The sequence below is a fragment of the Lissotriton helveticus genome, chromosome 4_1 (assembly GCF_964261635.1).
Source record: "Lissotriton helveticus chromosome 4_1, aLisHel1.1, whole genome shotgun sequence".
NCBI classification, from domain to species: Eukaryota; Metazoa; Chordata; class Amphibia; order Caudata; family Salamandridae; genus Lissotriton; species Lissotriton helveticus.
This window is the reverse complement of record NC_136063.1, coordinates 422,739,116-422,760,152: the sequence shown is the minus strand read 5'-3', so window position 1 is coordinate 422,760,152 and position 21,037 is coordinate 422,739,116. Positions and strand designations below refer to the sequence as shown.

General features: G+C 48.3%; 1 protein-coding gene and 1 long non-coding RNA gene across 6 annotated transcripts in view; one reads left to right on the top strand and one right to left on the bottom strand.

Annotated features, from left to right (window-relative positions):
- The window catches only part of LOC144828623 (uncharacterized), a 148,914-nt gene extending 138,604 nt beyond the window's left edge, over positions 1-10,310 (bottom strand). Inside the window, exon 1 of the long non-coding RNA XR_013610498.1 lies at positions 10,241-10,310. This is a non-coding gene — a long non-coding RNA (uncharacterized LOC144828623). The remainder of the gene's footprint in view (positions 1-10,240) is intronic.
- The window catches only part of OSR2 (odd-skipped related transciption factor 2), a 183,085-nt gene extending 163,958 nt beyond the window's left edge, over positions 1-19,127 (top strand). Inside the window, exons 1-4 of one of the 5 annotated variants that reach the window (XM_078686975.1) lie at positions 407-690; positions 11,703-12,453; positions 16,760-16,859; positions 18,089-19,127. In XM_078686975.1, coding sequence (XP_078543101.1) covers positions 11,714-12,453; positions 16,760-16,859; positions 18,089-18,163 — 915 coding nt within the window. In that variant the 5' untranslated portion in view covers positions 407-690; positions 11,703-11,713 and the 3' untranslated portion in view covers positions 18,164-19,127. Of the gene's footprint in view, positions 1-406; positions 691-4,457; positions 4,605-10,413; positions 10,466-11,702; positions 12,454-16,759; positions 16,860-18,006 lie in introns of those variants that run through there. The other 4 variants (XM_078686970.1, XM_078686971.1, XM_078686972.1 and 1 more) reach the window with 4 other exon arrangements.
- The last annotated feature ends 1,910 nt before the right edge of the window (positions 19,128-21,037 follow it).

Sequence of the window (21,037 nt, the reverse complement as noted above, 5' to 3'; positions counted from 1 at the left end):
GGGCGCATCAGGCAATTTACCTAATCAGTGCGAGTACTCCAGCTTTGGGGGAAGGGTTATTGGCCTGCGGGTTTTATAGACAGTAATAATATAATATAGGCAGCTAGCAGCATTCTTAGTGATCATTAGCGAGAGAATAAGTATTTCCACCCGTGGACGCGCCTCGGGCAGAAGTGTCTGCCTCGGAGGGGTGGCCGTGGCCCTTTAAGAGCCAGCTGCAAAGGAACGGAGGGGCATTGAGGGGGCGTGGTCACGAGAGGGCGTGGTCGCCAGAGGGCGTGGGCCCCAAGGGGCTGGCTCAAAGCTCTCCGGACTAGAACGGTCCTTTGTGGGCGGGGCTCACGGGCCCAGCTCCTGAGGGGGCGGGGCGTCGCCCGGCCTGGGCGTGGCGTGGGCGTGGCCTGCCGTGAAGCCTCCTCGCTGCTGAAATGTGGCGGGGCTCAGAGCCCGCGCTCAGACCGGGAGGGAGCTCTGTGGGAGCGCGGAGGGGAGCGAGCCGGACCCTGGAGGTGGGAAGGAGCCCAGCACCGCCGCACACCCCGACCATGCCCTCGGGCGGGAGGAGGCCCCCAGGGGAGCCCCGCTGAGCCGCGGGATGGTGGAGCCACAGGCCGGCGCTGGGACCCACTGAGAGCAGGAGAGAGAGGCCGAGCAGCGCCCGAGGCGCCACGGAACAGGTCCTGGAGCGAGGTGAGTGTCCGAAGCCACTCCTGGGACGCAGGAGCGGAGGGGTTAACCCTGGAGGGGGGTCTCTGCATGGAATCCAGGCTGGGACACTCAGAGCAGGGGCTGCCACCACTTGTGCCCGTGTGCAGCGCTGCTCCAGTGTTCACTACTCAGGGAGCTTTGAGTGTGGTGTGGTTAAACCTGTGATTAGAACAACCTGTCACCTCTCTGCACTGCTGCTTCAGTGTTACACTACTTACTGGAGCTTACAACAGACTATCGCCTCTCTGTACTGTAGCTTCAGTGTTACACTACTCACTTGAGCTTTGAGTGTGATGTGGTAAACACCCGTGATTGGAACAGCCTATCACCTCTACACTACTCACTGGAGCTTACAACAGCCTGTCACCTCTCTGCACTGCTACACCAGTGTTACACTGCTCTCTGGAGCTTACAACAGACTATCACCTCTCTGCACTGTTGCTTCAGTGTTACACTACTTACTGGAGCTTACAACAGACTATCGCTTCTCTGTACTGTAGCTTCAGTGTTACACTACTCACTTGAGCTTTGAGTGTGATGTGGTTAAACACCCGTGATTGGAACAGCCTATCACCTCTACACTACTCACTGGAGCTTACAACAGCCTGTCACCTCTCTGCACTGCTACACCAGTGTTACACTGCTCACTGGAGCTTACAACAGACTATCACCTCTCTGCACTGTTGCTTCAGTGTTACACTACTTACTGGAGCTTACAACAGACTATCGCTTCTCTGTACTGTAGCTTCAGTGTTACACTACTCACTTGAGCTTTGAGTGTGATGTGGTTAAACACCCGGGATTGGAACAACCTATCACCTCTACACTACTCACTGGAGCTTACAACAGCCTGTCACCTCTCTGCACTGCTACACCAGTGTTACACTGCTCTCTGGAGCTTACAACAGACTATCACCTCTCTGCACTGTTGCTTCAGTGTTACACTACTTACTGGAGCTTACAACAGACTATCGCTTCTCTGTACTGTAGCTTCAGTGTTACACTACTCACTTGAGCTTTGAGTGTGATGTGGTTAAACACCCGTGATTGGAACAGCCTATCACCTCTACACTACTCACTGGAGCTTACAACAGCCTGTCACCTCTCTGCACTGCTACACCAGTGTTACACTGCTCACTGGAGCTTACAACAGACTATCACCTCTCTGCACTGTTGCTTCAGTGTTACACTACTTACTGGAGCTTACAACAGACTATCGCTTCTCTGTACTGTAGCTTCAGTGTTACACTACTCACTTGAGCTTTGAGTGTGATGTGGTTAAACACCCGGGATTGGAACAACCTATCACCTCTACACTACTCACTGGAGCTTACAACAGCCTGTCACCTCTCTGCACTGCTACACCAGTGTTACACTGCTCACTGGAGCTTACAACAGCCTATCACCTCTCTGCACTGCTGCTCCACTACTACTCACTGGAGCTTACAACAGCCTGTCACCTCTCTTCACTGCTGCTCCACTACTACTCACTGGAGCTTACAACAGCTTGTCACCTCTCTTCACTGCTGCTCCACTACTACTCACTGGAGCTTACAACAGCTTGTCACCTCTCTTCACTGCTGCTCCACTACTACTCACTGGAGCTTACAACAGCCTGTCCCCTCTCTCCACTGTTGCTCCGCTACTACTGACTGGAGCTTACAGCAGGGTGTCACCTGCGTGCAGAGCTGCTCCAGTGTTGCACTACTGACTGGAGCTTACAACAGGGTGTCACCTGCGTGCAGAGCTGCTCCAGTGAGCTCCAGTGTTGCACTACTCACTGGAGCTTACAGCAGGGTGTCACCTGCGTGCAGAGCTGCTCCGGTGTTACACTACTGACTGGAGCTTACAACAGGGTGTCACCTGCGTGCAGAGCTGCTCCAGTGAGCTCCAGTGTTGCACTACTCACTGGAGCTTACAGCAGGGTGTCACCTGCGTGCAGAGCTGCTCCAGTGTTGCACTACTCACTGGAGCTTACAGCAGGGTGTCACCTGCGTGCAGAGCTGCTCCAGTGTTGCACTACTCACTGGAGCCTACAACAGGGTTTCACCTGCGTGCAGAGCTGCTCCGGTGTTACACTACTCTCGAGAGCGTTGAGTGTTGTGTTTACATGCGTCATTACACAGCCTATCGCCTCTGTGCACTGCTGCTCCAGCGCCACACTACCCATTGGGGCTTAGGGTTGTGGTTACACACGCGTGTTTCAGTGTTACACAACTCACAGAAGTTTAAAATGTTAGGATTACATGCGCGGGTCCCTATAACAACCTGTCACGTGCGTGCAGTGTTGTTCCAGTGTTACCAACACTAGAACCCTGTTGGATATCACACTCAGCAGCCCCCGGCACCGCTACACGCACCTGTGTGCCCACTGCTCGTGTTGCGCTATCCATACCAGCTTAGGCTGCTGATGTCACACGTGTGCACCTAGCGCAGCTGGTCCCTTATGTGCAGTGCTCCTTTCCAGAGTCCGTGCTGCACTATATGCGGACAGCTACGGGTCACACAGTCACATCTTGTCGCCTATGTGCAGTGCTATTCGAGAGTTTCAGTGTTACAGTGCCCGCTGTCACAATGGAAGCGGTGTCCTCATTGCCTCGTCACCTGTGTGCAGAGGATGTCACGCTGTGAACAGGATAGTAGCCTCCTGCAGTCACGTGTGTGCCCAGTACAACCTGTCGCTTGTGTGGAGTGACTCTCCGAGAGTAGGTGTCCCAGTGCACACAGAGGCCTGCGCTGCTGCGATGGCACGGCTTGCCGCTTGTGTGCACGGTTTTACAGATTCGGTGGCACGCTGGGCACTTGTTCTGCTGGAATCACACACAGTCGTGACCGCAATGACTTATCGCCTCTGTGCACATGCAGTGCAGTGATTAATGGTGCGCAATGCACAGGAGTCTAGACTTCAGGGGGTGCCACACCTTCTTCCCTGGCTCGTGCATAGAGCACATGTCTGGTGTCACACGGTGCAAGGGTCGTGGACTAGAGCTAGGCTGCTGTGCATGGCACCCGTGTGAAGTGCTTCTTCAAAGAGTATGGGTCACGCAACGCACACGAGCGTGCACTGCTAAACTCACATACATGCCTGTGGTGAGTCAGGCCCGGTGCACAGGTGAGCTCGCAGACTGGGGCCACACGCAGACCCTCTATACACACAGGTTTCACCGAGAGCCAGTGCAGTGTTACACTGTGCACGGATCGGCCACGGGTGGGGTCACACACGGAGACACTATGGATAACGTGTAGCGCCCATTCAGAGATTCTCGGTTAAGTTGTGTCCAGGAATGCTGAGGTCACAGGGTCTCTCTCTGCCACGACTTATCGCTTCTAACAGCCTCGGCGATGTGTATGGGTGCTCGCTGCACAGCACCCATGTCTGCGCTGGAAGCAGTGCCTCCCGGGGTCAGTCACCCTGTGCACGGGACAGGGGGCGACACTTGTGCCCTGTGCCTCACCTGCACCGAGCACTGCCACCGTTGCACGCCTGTAACTCTCCTGTAGCCGTGCAGCGCCTCGACCCCCACCGCCTCCCCGGGAGGAAGTGGCACTTCAGAGACAAGGCCCTGCCCGTCTGGGATCCCATTGGCCAGCGGCGCCTCCACTGCCGGGAGGACTTGGTGCCAGGCACAGGCAGCGCCCGGTGCCATAAAGTTATACGTGGGGAAGTGCCTAACGTAAAGTGGGTAGCGAGAAAAACAACATAAAGACCGGGGATGAAAAATCACACACTTGGGGGCGAAGAGGGCGGGCATCCAAAATCAGTGACACGCAGAAGGACGGGGGCCAGGGAAAATCAGGAATCAAAGTAAGTAGTATGCAGAGAGGCGAGAGGAACAGGGAAAACCAGTGACACGCAGAAAGACGAGAGGGACAAGGGAAATCAGTGTCACAAAAAGGTGAGGAGAATGGAAAATCAGAGGGATGGTTCAAGGGGGAGGGAAAACCAGTGACATGCTGAGGCGAGGGGGCAGGGACAATCAGCGACATGGAGAGGTGCACGGAAAATCAGTGACATATAGACAGTCGACTGGACAGGGAAAAAAATCAGCGAGACCCAGACGGCGACGGGAGCTCACCGAATGCCAAATCAGTTACATGCAGAAACGGCGAGTAGGGCTGGTATAATAAGTGACATATCGTAGTGCTAAGGAAAAACAAGATCGTTGACAGTACGTTGGCACACCTGGAGACCCCGAGTGACTGCCCCTCCTTGTGATCTGGAGCCAGACACGGCTCTCGGGGCTCACTAGAACCGGTTCCGTACGTTCAGTGTGTCATATTTCCAGCTTGCAGAAAATACATGCATTATGTGTTATTACATCTGAAACGCCTCTCACATTCCGTGTCAGCAACAACTTCAGTGACAGTAAGTTTCTGCCCTTCTCGTAACAGGTCCGCCCACCCTTCCCGCCCCCTCCTCGACACAGGGGTCGGGCCCCTTTTTGAAGAGTAATTCGCAGGTTGTTCAAGCCCTTCGTAGTTAAAAAACCACACACACACCACACCAACGCATGCCAGTGTGGTTTTCGCCATATGGGGCCCGGGTTGGTAGATAAAGTGACCACGCTGCAGCCTGCTACGGATAACCAAGAGATGTGGTCTCGACGCTATCCCAGCATCCTATCAGGTGTGCTTGCTTTTAAGCGCTGTGCTCAGCAAGAGGCTAACTTATGCATGTTTACCCTGGCGCTATCCAGGCAGCTGAGTAGGCATGTTGTTAGGCGCTATGCTGGCACACCCCGAAGCTTGTTCTCAAGTACAGTGCATGTTTTCCCCGAGGTTCATTGGTGACTACAACGCCTTAGCCTTGCGCTGTACCTGCGCACCATGAAGGTTAGTTTTGGTTGCGTTGCTACCTAACGCTATGTTAACAGAGATATATTTATATGCAAGCAGCCCACGAGGCTTGCCTTTTGGGCGTATACCTACAGCCCACGCGGAGTGCTTTCGGCGCTACGTCCCCTTAGACTTGCTGTTCGGCGCTGTGCCTGCAGACTTAGGTACTTGTTTTGGGCGCTACCCCCACAGTGCATGAAGCTGGTTTGTGCTGCTTTTTCCGTAGAACATAAAGGGTGTTGTTGAGGTATACCAGCAGCCGTGGGAGGCTTGTCTAGGTCCGGAGTTAAGGTGTTTTGCTCCTAAGTACGCCTTCTGCACTGCACCATACCCAAAAGGTGTCGTTGGGCACTGTGTTGTTGCCGCCTCTTAGGCATTTCATTTTCAGGTGTCCGCAATAGTGGCGTCTCGTTTTAGACTCATCTTTTTGCAGCAGCGGCCTGAGTTTGTTCTTGGGCGCTATGCCTGCGGTTCCGGCGGCTTGGGCGCTGTCCTTCAAGTCCCTGCATAATTTGTACGCACTAGTGCCATGCCTCGGGCTAACCTCCGCCAGGCGCGTGCACTTGCTGCACAACACGTTCAACTGACATCCGGGCAGAAGTGCGAAACAACTACCATAATGAGCTAAATGAAATAAGACAAAGTTCCCGCCTGTGTACTTGTTAAAGTACAGCAGCTCACATCGGATGCACGCCACTTCTGAGCGCTGCATGTTTTTGCAACAGAGGCCACGGGAAATTAAGTGCATTGCCCAGGATCACGCAGTGTGGAGAAGCCTGCCTCTTCTGGCCCCACATCTGACATTTTGATGGAGCAGACCACCTACCCCTCCGTGTGGCCGCTAATGCCCGCCAAGAAGGGCAGGGAAGGGAAATTCCATTGTGGGGAAGTGGAGATAAACACGCGTCAAACTGCTCGGAAAACCTATAAATTAAAATGTATTCTGTACGGTCGACGAGGGGGTGACCTCTCACCAAGAACGCAAGGGGGAGTGGGTAGAGCTGTACGTTCTCCATTTACTTTGTTAAATATACTACTTAGTTGTAATAAACACCAGATTCAAATATGTGGCAACTGGAATGTGCCCCAAATAGATCAGTGCTTTCACCCCAAGCCTGCGGAGGTCTGCCTTCGCCCAGAGCATGCCCCCTGTGGCATACAATCACATTCAGGCGACTAAAATGGCTGCGAGTGGATGCAGTGGAACAAGAATATTTCTAGTAGCGCCTACAATATAGGGGAGGCGTGTATGTATCACTGGATGCACCAGCTCTACTTTCGCTAGTCGACGCCCTTGCCTCGAGGTTGGGAGGTGGCTAGCCTGCCTGCCCAAAAGAGGCCCCGCATCATTTCTGAGCGCCCGTGTGGCAAGGAAGTTACATTGTTACAAAAATGATTAGATTAAAAGTGCCACAAACATCAATTCTGTTGCCACTGAATCTGACCTCAGTCGAGTGCTTTGAATTTCAGACGTGCGCCCCGGCGCAACTTTAGTGTCTGAATAAACATGACCGCAGCTCACTCAATGTGAAGGAAGGGTGTCGTCTGTAAAACTAGGGCATCAAGGGAAAGAGATTTGTTTTTAATTCGTGCCATTTAGTGACGGCGTGTGAGGTTTGGACGCTTTGAATAAGACCGAACAACAAAACAAGAACAAAAATATAACTTTGAAACTGACCGTCCAGGCTGGACCCCGATCGAAATCCGCTGCGAAGCGGGTTGTAGATGTGTGCCCGAGGGTACATTCAGCGTAAAGAAGTGCGAATTTAACCTACGATTTGGGATGCGACAGGACCGTATGTCGGGTTAAGTTGTACAACTTTCATGTGAAGCCGGAATATGTAACGGGAAATGCGATTTGTCATTTTCTAAAATATAAGACAGTTTGAGGCGACTGTATCTGAATTTCAACAATCTACAGCTGTATACGAGAACGGCTAGTGTTTGCACTTCATTTATGGGCGTTGCCAATAAATGCCTATTTTATATTTATCCTGAATTATAATTTGTGTATTTCATTTCAGCTGTTTGTGTATTTTAGTTTGTGTATTTCTACAGTTTATTTTCCGAGGTTTATTTTGTTAGTCGTGCGTTTTAATGTGTATTTTCATTTGCACGTTTTAATAGTCTCTCTAATTATGTTTGTGCGTTTTGTTTATTTGTGCATCGGACATTTTGTATTATGATTTGTGTATATTAGCTTGTGTATTCGGAAATTTCAGTTGATATATTTGTTCACTTAAATGTGCCTTTTTGTATTTTGCTTTTGCATTTTTTGTACTTTAACTTGTCTGTTCAGGCAACTCATTGTATCTTGGTTGTCTGTGAAAATCGTCTGTACACACTGAATTGTTTATGTGCGCTCTACTTGCTGGCTGTGCACGTTCGTTTACTTTTGGTGCGCAGTCGTTTGTCAATTTTACTTACACCAGCAAGTGAGGCCTTTTGTTCCAATATTTTTTCTAAATAGCACCTTCTATCATACAGACCATAAGAGAGGCGTCTCGGTTGCTACGTTTCTTGTTTAATTGGAAAATGCCTTTTCTCCTGGATCTCTTCAACCCCCCTCGCCCCCACACCCCCCGTGAGAGCGATTAGTGGTGGGAATGTTTACTAGGAGAGTGAGGTTACTGCTTCGGTCGAGTGGTCTGAGTGAAACTCTTGACTGTCCCCTACTCTCACTACCCCCACGCCTCCTCTCCCGGGAAGAGAGAGAGGGGGGGGTGCACATACCTGGGGGTTGCGGCGAGCAGGGAGTCCGGGAGGCCCCCGTCCATATCTGCACATAACATACACTGAACGAAATCACGTCGTCGTAACTTCCTCTGCTCGAGGTGGGCGCCCCAGAGACTTTATCAGCAGTATTACCGACACTATTACACATACTGTGTGCGCAGCCTTGATTCTGGCAACCGTTTGCCGCCACTGTATTTATTTAAAAGGAATCTGTGTGTACACAAACACCACATACTCACGAACATGCATGTTATGTATGCAGATGCCCAGAGTGCACAGAGCTGTTTATTGCCATTACTGAGTGCGGCGAGGGACACGGGGAGTTTCCGGGGATGCCATGTCTGTCCCTCAACGCCTTGTAAACAGCGTATTCCTCTTTGCGGAAGTGCACACGTCGGGTTCATGCCAGGGTGATTAGGAGCACTAGGGGTTAAATCACACGAGTGAAATGAAATATCTTATTAAATGGGCCTCTTACAAGACGGTTAGATAGAATGTGCCGTGCTAACACCATTCAATTCACAATTGCACTAATACCCTTATACATATGGTTATTAGCAGATGTCATCAGTAAAATGTAATTGGCTCACAATTATCATGGCATGCGCATGTATAGCACATGTAAAGCACTTCAGTATGTGCTTAGATAGAACGCATGTTTCCGTGCAGACGGTCTGTCCGGTTATCGCTTTAACTCCCCCACCTCTCACGGTGGCCCCGTGATCTTGCACCAGCTTCTCCTCAGCCCATGCACAGGATATGTAGGCTACAGAAGCGGCAGTATACGCTGCGTAGCAACCGCATGGCCGTCTGTGTACATTCCTGCAGGTGAAGGTGATGTGCTTAACTTGCACCATAGCACTGTTCTGTGGAACTTCACCAACACGTTCCAAAATGCATTTAACTAATGTAACCCCTTGCAAAATTCGCAGAGGGCGCTGTGATCTTCTTTACCTCTGTACAATCCCGCCGTTTACGTCACGTTTTTAACCCCCGATACGATCCTGAAGGAGGGTGTAATGTTTCACTTGCCCAAATGAACAAGCAGCAGGAGGGTATGTAAATGTGTTTATGGCTTGTACTATTTAGATGGAGAATGCATTGATGTGCTTAACTCCATGTAAAACCTACGGGAGGGTATACTAAATCCCCTGTGTAATCCTGCCGGCGGTGGCAAAATGCATAATAACCCACTGACTGTTCTATTCTGTAGGAGGTTGTAGTGCGTTATAACCCTCTGTACTATCCCCAGGAGGGCATGGTCATGTCAATACCCACTGTTCAATCCCGTAGGAGGGTGTGATGCTGTAGTTATCTCAAGCAGAGACTGCAAGAGGATGTACCGATGTACTTAACCCCTTGTACAATCCTGTTGATGTTTGGGTTGACATGCTAAACTTATGTGCAACCTGGTGATGTGCTTGACCGACTCTCCACGTGGACTGGATACACGTGGACATCTGTACACAGTGGACACATGATGATGGGGCCGGTTCAACGACAGACCGAAAGGTACGGTATAATGTGCTATGCTTAACCTCCTCTCACCCACCCTCTCGGTAGAGAACCCCTCCCCCTGTGGACAGATGCTGCCGCCCCTCTCCATCTGGAAGGGATCTGGACGTAAAGTGCCAAAGCCCGGAGAGCTGGGAAGTGTTACTTTTCTCCCCTTCAGAAATCCTGATAAATGAGATGTTGTTGAAGGAAAGAAAATAAGCACTGGGGCTGAGAAGGGACGAGCCTACTCTCCACCTCCCCTGAAGATGATCCCTCGACGCCTAATGAGTCTCCTAAGTGTTACAAATCACGACACACCTCCCTGGAGGTGGTGCGGGCCCAGGCCCCGAAACTCCAATGCGCCTCTTGCTGCCCCGCGCTCGATCAACTTGAGTCTGGGCACCCTCTGCTGGGTGCGTCGAAGTCACAATCACACACGTGTTTTTACTGCAAGAGATGCTACCTCAAAACCACGGCCACGAGGCCGCCCCAGCTGTTCACACTGGCTCCGCTGCGCCATGGTGTTCTTCTCGTAGGCTCCGCGCATAGAATGCGCATGCGTGCGCACTTCACGCTGAGCCACGCAGTTCCGCACGCTGCACGTACGCACGCTGCACGTACGCGCGCGCTGCCTCCAGGGGGTCAGACTTAATCGGAAGCAAATTTGGGAAGTTCGCTGCGTAACATGGTAAAGAGAGGCAGGGGTGGGAAAATATTGCCCACGGCGCTTATTGTGTGTATTTAACCACTCTCTTGTCTGTAACGGAACATTTGATTAACTCCAGACGTGGTGTGACCCATATACTGCAAGAATACATCATACAGATCGGTTAAAGAATAATGGGGATTTCGTGTTTTGGTGTATGTGTGTTGTGGTGGGGCGCGCGATCCCCTGCTTTGGGTGTCCAGCCGGGTTTCAGTGGCCGGTGATGGTACCTACAGGGTTCATAGAGACTCGGTTGGACAGTGGCGAGTTTGGGCTCTGTAGGGCATGTGACTGTCTCCGGGTTATTAGGCAAGAGATAGGAATGAGATTAACCGTGCTACGGATTTTATAGAGTTTGTAGAGCCTATGATTAGTAAATAAACCCCAAATCAGTGCTTAGCACAAAAGGGAAGCACAGTGTCTAAAAAGCTCTGCAGAGGGCAAGGTGTCAGTGGGTGAATCTGCTGGACTTACCTGAATATAATGATTAGTGGCTGCAAGAATGGCTTTTATGAATGAATATCATGAGTAACTCCTGAGTGAATGCTCATAATGCCAGAACTCTATTCCTCTAGTGATTGCCACGAATAGCTGTCCTAGTAAGATCATGTGTGAGTGGATCCTGGAAAAAGGTTCCTTTTTAAAGTTATTTCTTCATATTCTCACGACAAAATGATGCTCATCTCTTCTCCCCTTGGGGGTTTAACCTAGCATTCATGCCACTGACTATCCTCGCTCCCCAAGGGATCTCTCCTCTATAAGGACACATGACGATCAACTGCCCTCACCTCTTACCCTATTAAACATTAGTAGCTGCCAATATCATACTTCTTATCCTCAACACGTTTTTTGGTGTCATACAAGTGACTGCCCACTCATCTCCTTTTGATTGATTCCTCTACTAATGTCAAATGCGTGAATCCCTGCCCCTTTTCTCCTTAATATTTATTGCTCATGTAATGTCACCTGAGTGACTTCCCCGCTCCCCCCCCCCCTTGGGATTGATTCTCGCTCTAATACATCCTGAGGCCCGACTGACTGCCCGCCCCTTTCTCTCATTGGGATTCTAATGCGAGGTGAGTAACTGCCCTGCTTCTCCCCTTGGGATTGATGCCTGCTCTGATGCCACACGAGTGACTGTCTGTCCACCTTCTCTCCTTTGGATAGATACCTGCTCCAATGGCACCCAAGTGACTGTCTGACCCTCTTCTTTCCTTAGGATTCCTGCTCATGGTCGGTGTGGAGCACAGCAGTCCGAGAAGAGCTGCACCGCCTCTTGTGATTACGTCCACCTTGGAAGGGAAGATGGGGAGTAAAGCACTGCCTGCCCCCATTCCCCTGCACCCATCGCTACAGCTCACCAACTACTCCTTCTTGCAAGCTGTCAACACTTTTCCTGCTGCGGTGGATCAGCTGCAGGGCCTGTATGGACTGAGTGCGGTGCAGACCATGCACATGAACCACTGGACCCTGGGCTATCCCAGCTTGCACGGCATCAGCAGCTCGACCATCACTGAGATGGCGGCTGCACAAGGCCTGCTGGACGCTCGCTTCTCTTTCCCAGGGCTACCCTTTGCTGCTGCCCACCTTTTCCACCCCAAGCAAGGCAGCCTTGCTCGAGGACTGCCTACCCTGCACCGCAAGGACAGGCCACGCTTTGACTTTGCCAACCTGGCTATTGCAGCCACTCAGGAGGACCCACCCAAGCTCGGGGATCTGGCGAAACTGAGTCCAGGACTGGGGGCTACTCTGGGCTCTGAGATCAGTAAGCTGTCTCCTGACAGGAAGCCCTCGCGGGGCCGGCTGCCTTCCAAGACCAAGAAGGAGTTCATCTGCAAGTTCTGTGGCAGACATTTCACTAAGTCTTACAACCTTCTTATCCACGAGAGGACCCACACCGACGAGAGGCCCTATACCTGTGACATCTGCCACAAGGCCTTCCGGAGGCAGGACCACCTTCGAGACCACAGGTGAGAGGACTGGGGAACCCTTCTAGAGATCAAGAGATGAGGGAAGGGAGTAGCCAACTGGTAGGCTACTGGGCAGGGAGGAGGACATGTGGAACCAGTTCTAAAGTCACAGATGGTTTGGTAGGTGATACCACTTGAGAGACTGCAGAACAGGTAATGATGGGAGAAACCAGCCATTGCGCAACAGGTAAAGGAACGGGTGGAGAAAACCCAGTTTAGGGACTACATATCAGGAAAAGGGCCAGGATGACCCTCTTAGTTGGGAGATGTGGTTTATAAAGCCAAAATGAATGGCAAAATAGTGCGGTGGAAACCACTTAAGGGGTTCACGGGTGATGGGAAGGGCTAGATTCTCCACATCACAAATGGGGCTCAGGTAATTGGTGAACAAGTGATGGGCCACAAGCGATGATGCCTGCAAACATGAATAGAGGAGACACTACATGTGCTAAGATAGGATAGGAGATACCACATGATTGGTAGCGGGGTTGGGGAGGGGGAGTTACAGAACGCACATGATTGGCTAATGGACCCAACGGTGTCTGTCAGGCATGCAGCACATCTGAAGGAACCATGGGTAGTGAAATAGTACCAGGCACTACTCGATGGAACGGCACCAATACAAACTCACACCTCCACACCAGTAGCAAACAGTGCCAAATATCATATGACTTTGTAAAACGATAAGCCCTTGATAACATTTTGCGGGAGTAGAAGAGGCACTTTAGGATATTTTGGTCTAAGATCCCCTTAGAGAAACCTGAGCGAGGGAAGGCGACACTGCAGAATGAAACTGAATTAGAGAAACACTTATTAAAAAAAGAGATCGGTGGAGGGCTACATATCTAACATGGCAAGAGGGACATCAAGTATAACAAACACTAGTTAAACGGTGCACACCACACTTGGTGTGCCACACTAACTTGTGTTTATTCGGACCCAGAGAGCTGACAATCTTTTCTATTGCAATAGCAAATAATATTATTAAATCTGGGTGTAACAAGTAAAAAAAGTGCTGAAAATGATTTTCCAGACATCAAACCGTTTGAAAAATGTTTTATTCTGATGAAACCCTTTTACTGTTTACATATATGTTCGTTTAAAGTAGTTCTTCAGCGCTACCGAAGCCTTTTTTATTATTCGTGCTGAACTAATAATTCAGTTCTCAACAGTTGTTCTAAAACTACAAGGATAACAGAACATGAATATTTTGGTGTCATATGTTTGCAGGTAGAAAACCAACAGGTGTGCTGTTGAGAATCACTTCACCCTAATGTACTCCTACGTGAACTTGCGTTAGCCGTATCCTACACCAAGCCCTTCTTGCTGAAAAATGAGATGAAGTAGTGTAATCTTCACTCCCCTTTCATCCTTTATCTCCAGGGCCATGTTATCAACGGACCCGGAAGCGCTACAGGTGCCCCATTTTCAGCACTTCCAGGCCTCCTCTATAACATACCATGCAGAGTTAATGGCCTTGCGATGTAAAGTGAGTGTGCGCATTTGCAGAGATGTGTGCCCACACGCAAATAAGGAAAAGCCTTTACGCCTGGTAGGTGCGAAGGCGCACTAGCTGTGTGCCAGGCAGGAGTTTCTTCTGCACCTTTAGAAGGTGCCCCGGTGAGCCTGCGGTGCTCCTCGTGGGTGGGCGGGCGGGAGTCCCGGGTCTCTCCAAAGGTAGGACTGCAACGGGGGCAGCGCTCGCAAACAGACGGGCATCCTCTTCAGAGGTACACCGCACCCTGGCTGGGGGTGGGGGACAGGGGCCAATTGCGGAATGCCACAATCAGGCAGGATGTTGTGTTTGACTGCATCCACCCTTTTGTGTGGCCTCTGACCCTCCTCAAGGGAAGATACGCAGAGCAGAAAGCAATCCGTCTTTGTGTGTTGTGCACTCTGCAGCACATGTCTAACTCAGAGGTAGGCCATGCACAGCAGGGAACGGCGCCCCTGGAATTCACTGGTGCGTCTAGAAAGGGTGCTCTCAGGCCCCAACTGCACAGCAAGCCTTGTCTAGGAATACGACCTGGAGTATATGCAACCGGGCAAATTAAGTTTCAAGGACCCCAAAACAGCGACTCATCCTTCTTTTTTTTTAACTAGAAGCCTGCCATACTGGTGTTCGCACGGTAATTTGTAATAAAATATACTAATGCAGAACATCTGAGGAGGAAATAAGGCGTTAGAAGGCTCCAAAAGGGAAATACTTTATATTTGTTTCGACCAGGTTTTTAGTGGCTGCTAATTTATGCAGTAGCTGTATTGTGTTATTTGTAAACTATAACGCTTTAGCTATAGTTAGATTACCTAGTTGTGGCGTTAACACAGACGAACACTAGCCATTCAACTTGGTAAGAGAAAACAGGGAGACACCATAGAGTTGACAGAGAGCCAGAAAACAGTGAAACGTCATCAGAATGGTATAGAGAGAGGCACGAAGAAAAACATACAAACACCCTTTAAAGATGGTACAGAAAGACTAGAGAATGCAGAGAAAGAGACACACTCAGGAATACAGTGAAGACATCACGGGGATGGTAGGGGGAGACGCCAAGGAAAACATAGATACACCATAGGAACAGAACACAAAGAGGGCACCAGGAAAACAGAGAAACACTTTAAGAAATTGTAAATAGAGACTCACAAGAAAAAGGAGAAACGAAAAAAGAAATTGTGATCACAGAACGACGGTGGGAAGAGAAGAGAGCCTCCCAGAGAGAAAATTGTCATAGAAAATAGCAGAACAAAAGAAAAATACAGGAAACATGCAAAGGTAGACTGTAGACACCCAGAAAGTCCGAGAAACCATAAAGAAACCCCTGTTAACTCTAGTAAGTCCAGCTTTGATAATTTAAACGGCCAGTACCAAATCCTTTTTCTACTAAAAACATATTAGACAGCGACCAAGTATTGGCTAACAAGATAACCAAATCTTAAGTTAAAAAAAATTCAGAAGTGTCATAAATGAAGACGCATCTTTATTAAGCGTAACGAGACACGTTGCAGAGTTTTTTTTAGGCAATTTGTCCAGGAAAATCTGCAATAAACTTATGTCACCAAAGGGGCGATCTAGGATTATTGAAACTGAACCGCTTTTGAATGACGGATATATTTACATTTGTCATATGAATAATTACGGTGGTACTCTGAAAAAGCAAAGGGCAATAATAACAACAGCAACAATTATAGCTGTTGTCAATAACAACAATAATAATAGCTGCATTGTCATTATTTTTATTATAAATATTAACTATTATCGGCACTATTGGTAGATTATTGTTTTTTTATTATTTGATTTCCTGTGTATTAATAACAGTGGCGATAACAGTATTAAAGTAACTGTTATTAGTGTAACCATAATAAAGGCAAAGTGGCAGTTAGCACAGATCGTTGTCAGCAGGTGGGAAATAGCTAACTGATGGAAATAGAACAAACTGCAGCACACGGGTGAAGCTCACACAAGCGATCAGCAGTGAAACGCCGAAGGTGCGGTGGCGTCTTGTAAAGGATGCCGCCGCAGCATGGGAAGAGGGCCCCACCCCAGGTCTACCATATCTCATAGATATTCATTGCCCTTGAGCGCGATGGCCGTGGGTGGGCCCGTCGCTCTATTTGCGTCTGTGACAATTGAAGGCTGCCGTAACCCGGCTTCCGTACACGTCGTGTGCTCGAGGCTTGAACCGCGGGTCTCGCGCCTCGTCAGATCGCGGGGTGCGCCTCGGTTCCATGCGGGGCTCGTGCCGAGAGACCCATGTCTCGCGGCAGCGCACGTGCGCGCGCTGACCCGCCCTCAGGATCCCGGGTTTCAGAGACCGTCTGTTGTAGACTAGTGTCAGCCACGCCGCTCGCCGCCACAGCCTCCAGCCGCCTGTATTTGACCGTCCATATTATAACCACGCTGCCCTTGTCCGTTGGACCTTTGGCGCGTCCAGGCACGTGCGCAAAGCGGGGATTCAATGGGAGGGTGTTCAAAAGCAGCTCTGTGTTTTGTGCCCCGAGTCCAAGTCAACACAACGAACATGCTTCATGGTGGCACACACGCGTTGAACGCAGGCATATCGTTACACGAGACCGCTCGCACACACGGAGGTGATATCGAAAGCAGCAGATGTGTGAATTAATTCAATGTTTTCAATAATGAACCGCGAAGAGGGTGTCTTTTGCCCTAGAAGGATAAATATTGTGCCACAAAATGGGTGCCAAAAGTTAACAAAATCTCCAGAACCGTAACAGGAGAGCCTGGTCTAATTGTATGTGTGTCTTCCCCTGTTGCTCCTGCTGAGCCCTGCTCTCTTTTAACCCACAGATACATCCATTCCAAGGAGAAGCCGTTCAAATGCCAGGAGTGCGGGAAGGGCTTCTGCCAGTCGAGGACCCTGGCGGTGCACAAAACTCTCCACATGCAGGTGAGGGCCCATCGCCGCGCGCCGCTGCACGCGCTCAGACCGCACTAGGCACGAGGCCATAAATCAGGCGCATATGTCGTCATATGTGCGCCTTAGAATGGCATGTAGACCCCATGAAACTTGTCAAAAACTTATCACATATGCCCACATTTGGGAAAAGCTAAGAAGGAGATTCTAAGAAAGAAAAATCTGTTTCACTATTACCTTATATTGACGTGGTGGCAGTTTTAATTAAGAGAAAGCTAACAATTTTTTTGCTTTAGAAATGTATAATCTCTCCCCCAAACCAGGTGTTGGCATGTATGATATATTTATTTTATATGTATGCCTTTCTGTGTCCAATCATGCTTGATTTATAATTTTTGTAATGTTATCTGGGCAAGTGACCATATGTCACTGTTTTTTGTACAACATATATTGACATATGTAGTATTCATTTGACCTTCGTCGTTATTTAAAATGCTGATATATCTATAATTATATATGATGGATGTGTGTTTGTCTATATAGATATATCTATGCAGGAGACAGTAGGGCTAATCATGTAATATGATTAAATATTGCTCTTGATGTGTTCTGGTGGCATCATTCAACCTCATGGTTGTAAATGTCAATAGAACCTAGTGATGCAATATAGGACCATATTACATGTTAACTGTTCTGTAATATTTAAAAGTATTACATTTTTATTTTGGAGTAGGTAATTTGAAAAAGCTGCGTTCTTTAAAGTTCAGCTAACAATTGACACTGAATGCAATTAAAATGTTTAGTGTTTGTTTTTCATCAATAAATGGAATATTAAACCTTGGCAGAAGTAATGAAACTATGCAGTTTGAATCCTGCATTTTTACTTTTTATAAAGGGGGATGGCAGTGTTTTTGTTCCATGGCATGTTAAAGCTTGCTTCTATAATTTGTGATATACAAATTGCATTATGCCTTCTTTAAATAAAAATAGCTGCATGTTTTAGTGTTACACTTTTGTAAGATAAGCTGTGAAATGGCTCTAATTTCTAGAATTATTCAACATTTGCTTACCTCACGGGTGCCAGGCACTCCTGTTTTATATTATTCAGTGTAAAGAGACTAAAACGTATTGTGAGGTAGTTTGGAAAGGATTAATCCTTTGCTTGCTTCAAATCTGACAGGAATCTCCACACAAATGCCCCACTTGTGGAAGAACCTTTAATCAGAGAAGTAATCTGAAAACTCACCTTCTTACCCATACAGACATCAAGCCCTACAGCTGTGAGCAGTGCGGCAAAGTGTTCAGGCGAAACTGCGACCTGCGGAGGCACAGTCTGACTCACAGCCCCCGGAGGGACTGCTAGCACAGCCTGGACTTTCCCTCAAGCCCAGGCTTTTTCACCAGCCTGGACTTTCTTCTGAGCCTGGACTCTGAGCAGCTCAGGATTCTGCCCCCAGTCAGGACTCTCTCCCCTGTGAAGGACTATTCAGCCAGACGAGGATGCTGTTGTTGCCAGGACTCTCTTGCTTACGCCAAGGACTCTTCATCCAGCTGTGCAATTCTCTCTTCCACCCAACGATCTCTCTTTAGTCAGGACTGTCCATCTGGCCCGACCCCCTAAACTCTGTACTTAGTGTGGATTTTCCAAAACCCCAGCACTTCTGCAAACTATGCTTTCTCCCAAGCCCAGGAAACCTGTTTCAACCCTGCAGCCTGAAACATTTTTTACCCATGCCAGGTTGCCTTGCACTCAACCCTGTTACTCTTCACAACCACACCTAAAATCCCCCTTCAATCTAAAACTATACGTCTTAGATAGAGCCCCCCTCTTCCATTCTACTCAGCCACTACTTCCTCTCCATCCAGCTAGGTGCACGCTCTATGCCCATCCAGTCAAATGGCCTATGAGTCTGGGCCTAATGCAACACCACTTTCTCACATTATCCTTCACTGTGCCCCTCAGACCATAACTCCTTCCACCCTTTATATTTATCCATCCTTGCTCCTCAAAACTGCCTAGTGCACTTCCGTTACCATCTCCAAGATGGGTCCCCGGTGGCCCTTGGTACTACCCCTATCCCTGACTGAGGATCCCCGCACCACTTGCGCTCAAGGACTTGAATGGACTTGGATGAGAAAGCTTTAACCAAGGCCCGAGCGCCCCCCCTGTGCATATAACGGCTCATTTTCGAGCTCTGTAAATAATGTTTTGTATTGTACTGTTTCAATTCACATTGATACAGAGATTGAGCGTCAAAATATCTTTAAGACTATATTTCTGGAATAAAATCTTTTCAAGTATCCGGTGCTTTTTGTTTTGCGTCGGTGTGTATGTTTGCACATGCTTCACCTGATATTAAACTGCTATTTATTCATTCATTTGTTTCATGCAGCACATCAGTATGACATATTTTTTCAATAAAAAAGTATAGTTTCATTTTGTATTTGCATTGCTCTGTACAGTGTGTGATAGCACGACTGACTGCCAGGACCTGCTTGTTTAGAAGAGTATGAGCTGATTTTCTGTGATTTGTTGCTTTGGATGAAGATGAAAACTCACTATAAAGAGGTCTATACACTGCAGTATATAAATTCAGAGAGAACCAAATAAAATAAATCCATTTGAGAGAAATCACATATAGAAATCCCATTTAGAGAAAAAACACATTTATAGAACTACAATTCAGTCGCAAGTAGAAAAAAAACAAAGGCCAATATAAAAATATTGAACATACAACCTATGCTGCTGAACATGCAGTGTCCCAAAAGTTGTATATATTATTTCATGTCGTATGCTCGTGGGAAGTAATAATCCAACGGAGTTTTAAAGACATTGTACATAGCTGCCTCAATCCTGAAGGAAACGTGGGTCATTAGTCACTGATTTGCCATCGGACCATTCGCTGCAGACATCACCGCTATAAAACGATTGCACCATTGTAGTCTCACGCTGCTGGACTTTGAACATTAGTAATTCATTATAGACAGTGACTTTACTGCCACAGAAGAGGCTGCACTCTGATAACGCACTAGAGCCTGAAGGGCCATAAAAAGCGGACTGCAGGCTGTGTGCACTCCTATTGGGCCTCTGTGAACACGTGTAACACTGCTATTCCAGTTCAACTGTCCAATTCAATTCAGATTAACTTTATTGACATGCGAGATATACCCGTGTTTGCAAAATTAATATATGACCTATAATGAATAGGCAGAACAGGAGGATCGGCGTTCTTTCTGTTTTGCTTTATACAAAGATATTCACAGAAATATAAAAAATAATTGAAAATACATGCTTTGAATTGCATTCTGTGTCTATCTTGATGTCAGGATGCAACGTATCTGGCAGCTGTTTCTGCGGCCTTTCTTAGTATGATGATGTTTTGTTCTCTTTTTCTTGGGAGTATTTCAATTCTAAGATTAACTTATTCAGAGTGTTTCTATGATACCAATGTGGACAGTGCAGGAACAAATACATCTAAACGTTTATTTTTCCTTTGTCTTTCTGAATACATAGTCAAGCTTCTCTGGGGTTTGATCCCTGATTGTACCCCCAGGTTCTGCCTCCTTTTCGTCATTCCTAAGCATGTAACATGTGAGTGTGTTGCATGCCCTTGATGTTTGTTGGACTATACGTTCTGTATAGGCCTCTGTTATCTAGCATGGTCCTAATATTTAGTTGCGCCTCCCAGTGGGTGATGCGTTGGTTGTCAGGGCTTGTTTAGTTTCCAGTCTGGTCTCCTCTTTAGCTGAAGTTGTTATATGTTAGGCTTGGCAGGAGATGTTCTCATAGCCGGCCTCACATGAGCGCAATGGGAGGTAAGTGTGTCCACAGCCCCAGCCGACCCACGCAGGCGAAATGTGGCATGGCCAGAGGTTGAAGTGAGGTGTCTTTTCTGTGAGCACAAGCTGCAAGTGGACGGAGGAACATTTCAATGTAAAATTGGAAGGGTCTAGCTTTGTCGTAGCATTGAAGCAATGTCTGATTGGAGACCTGCTATCATCAGACACATCATGTTTGGAGAAGTGAACCCTAGACATAGTGGATCCTAGAAGAAGCTACTAAGAAATGTAATGTTAAAACTGTGGAAAAATAGGAATTCTGGTGAATGGGACTTTTTATTCAGAGCTCCTATTTAAAATGTCCACTCACCTCTAGAACTGCAAACTGTTCCATAAAGTAAGGTTATTGCTGAACCTCTGGCTCCTGCTGA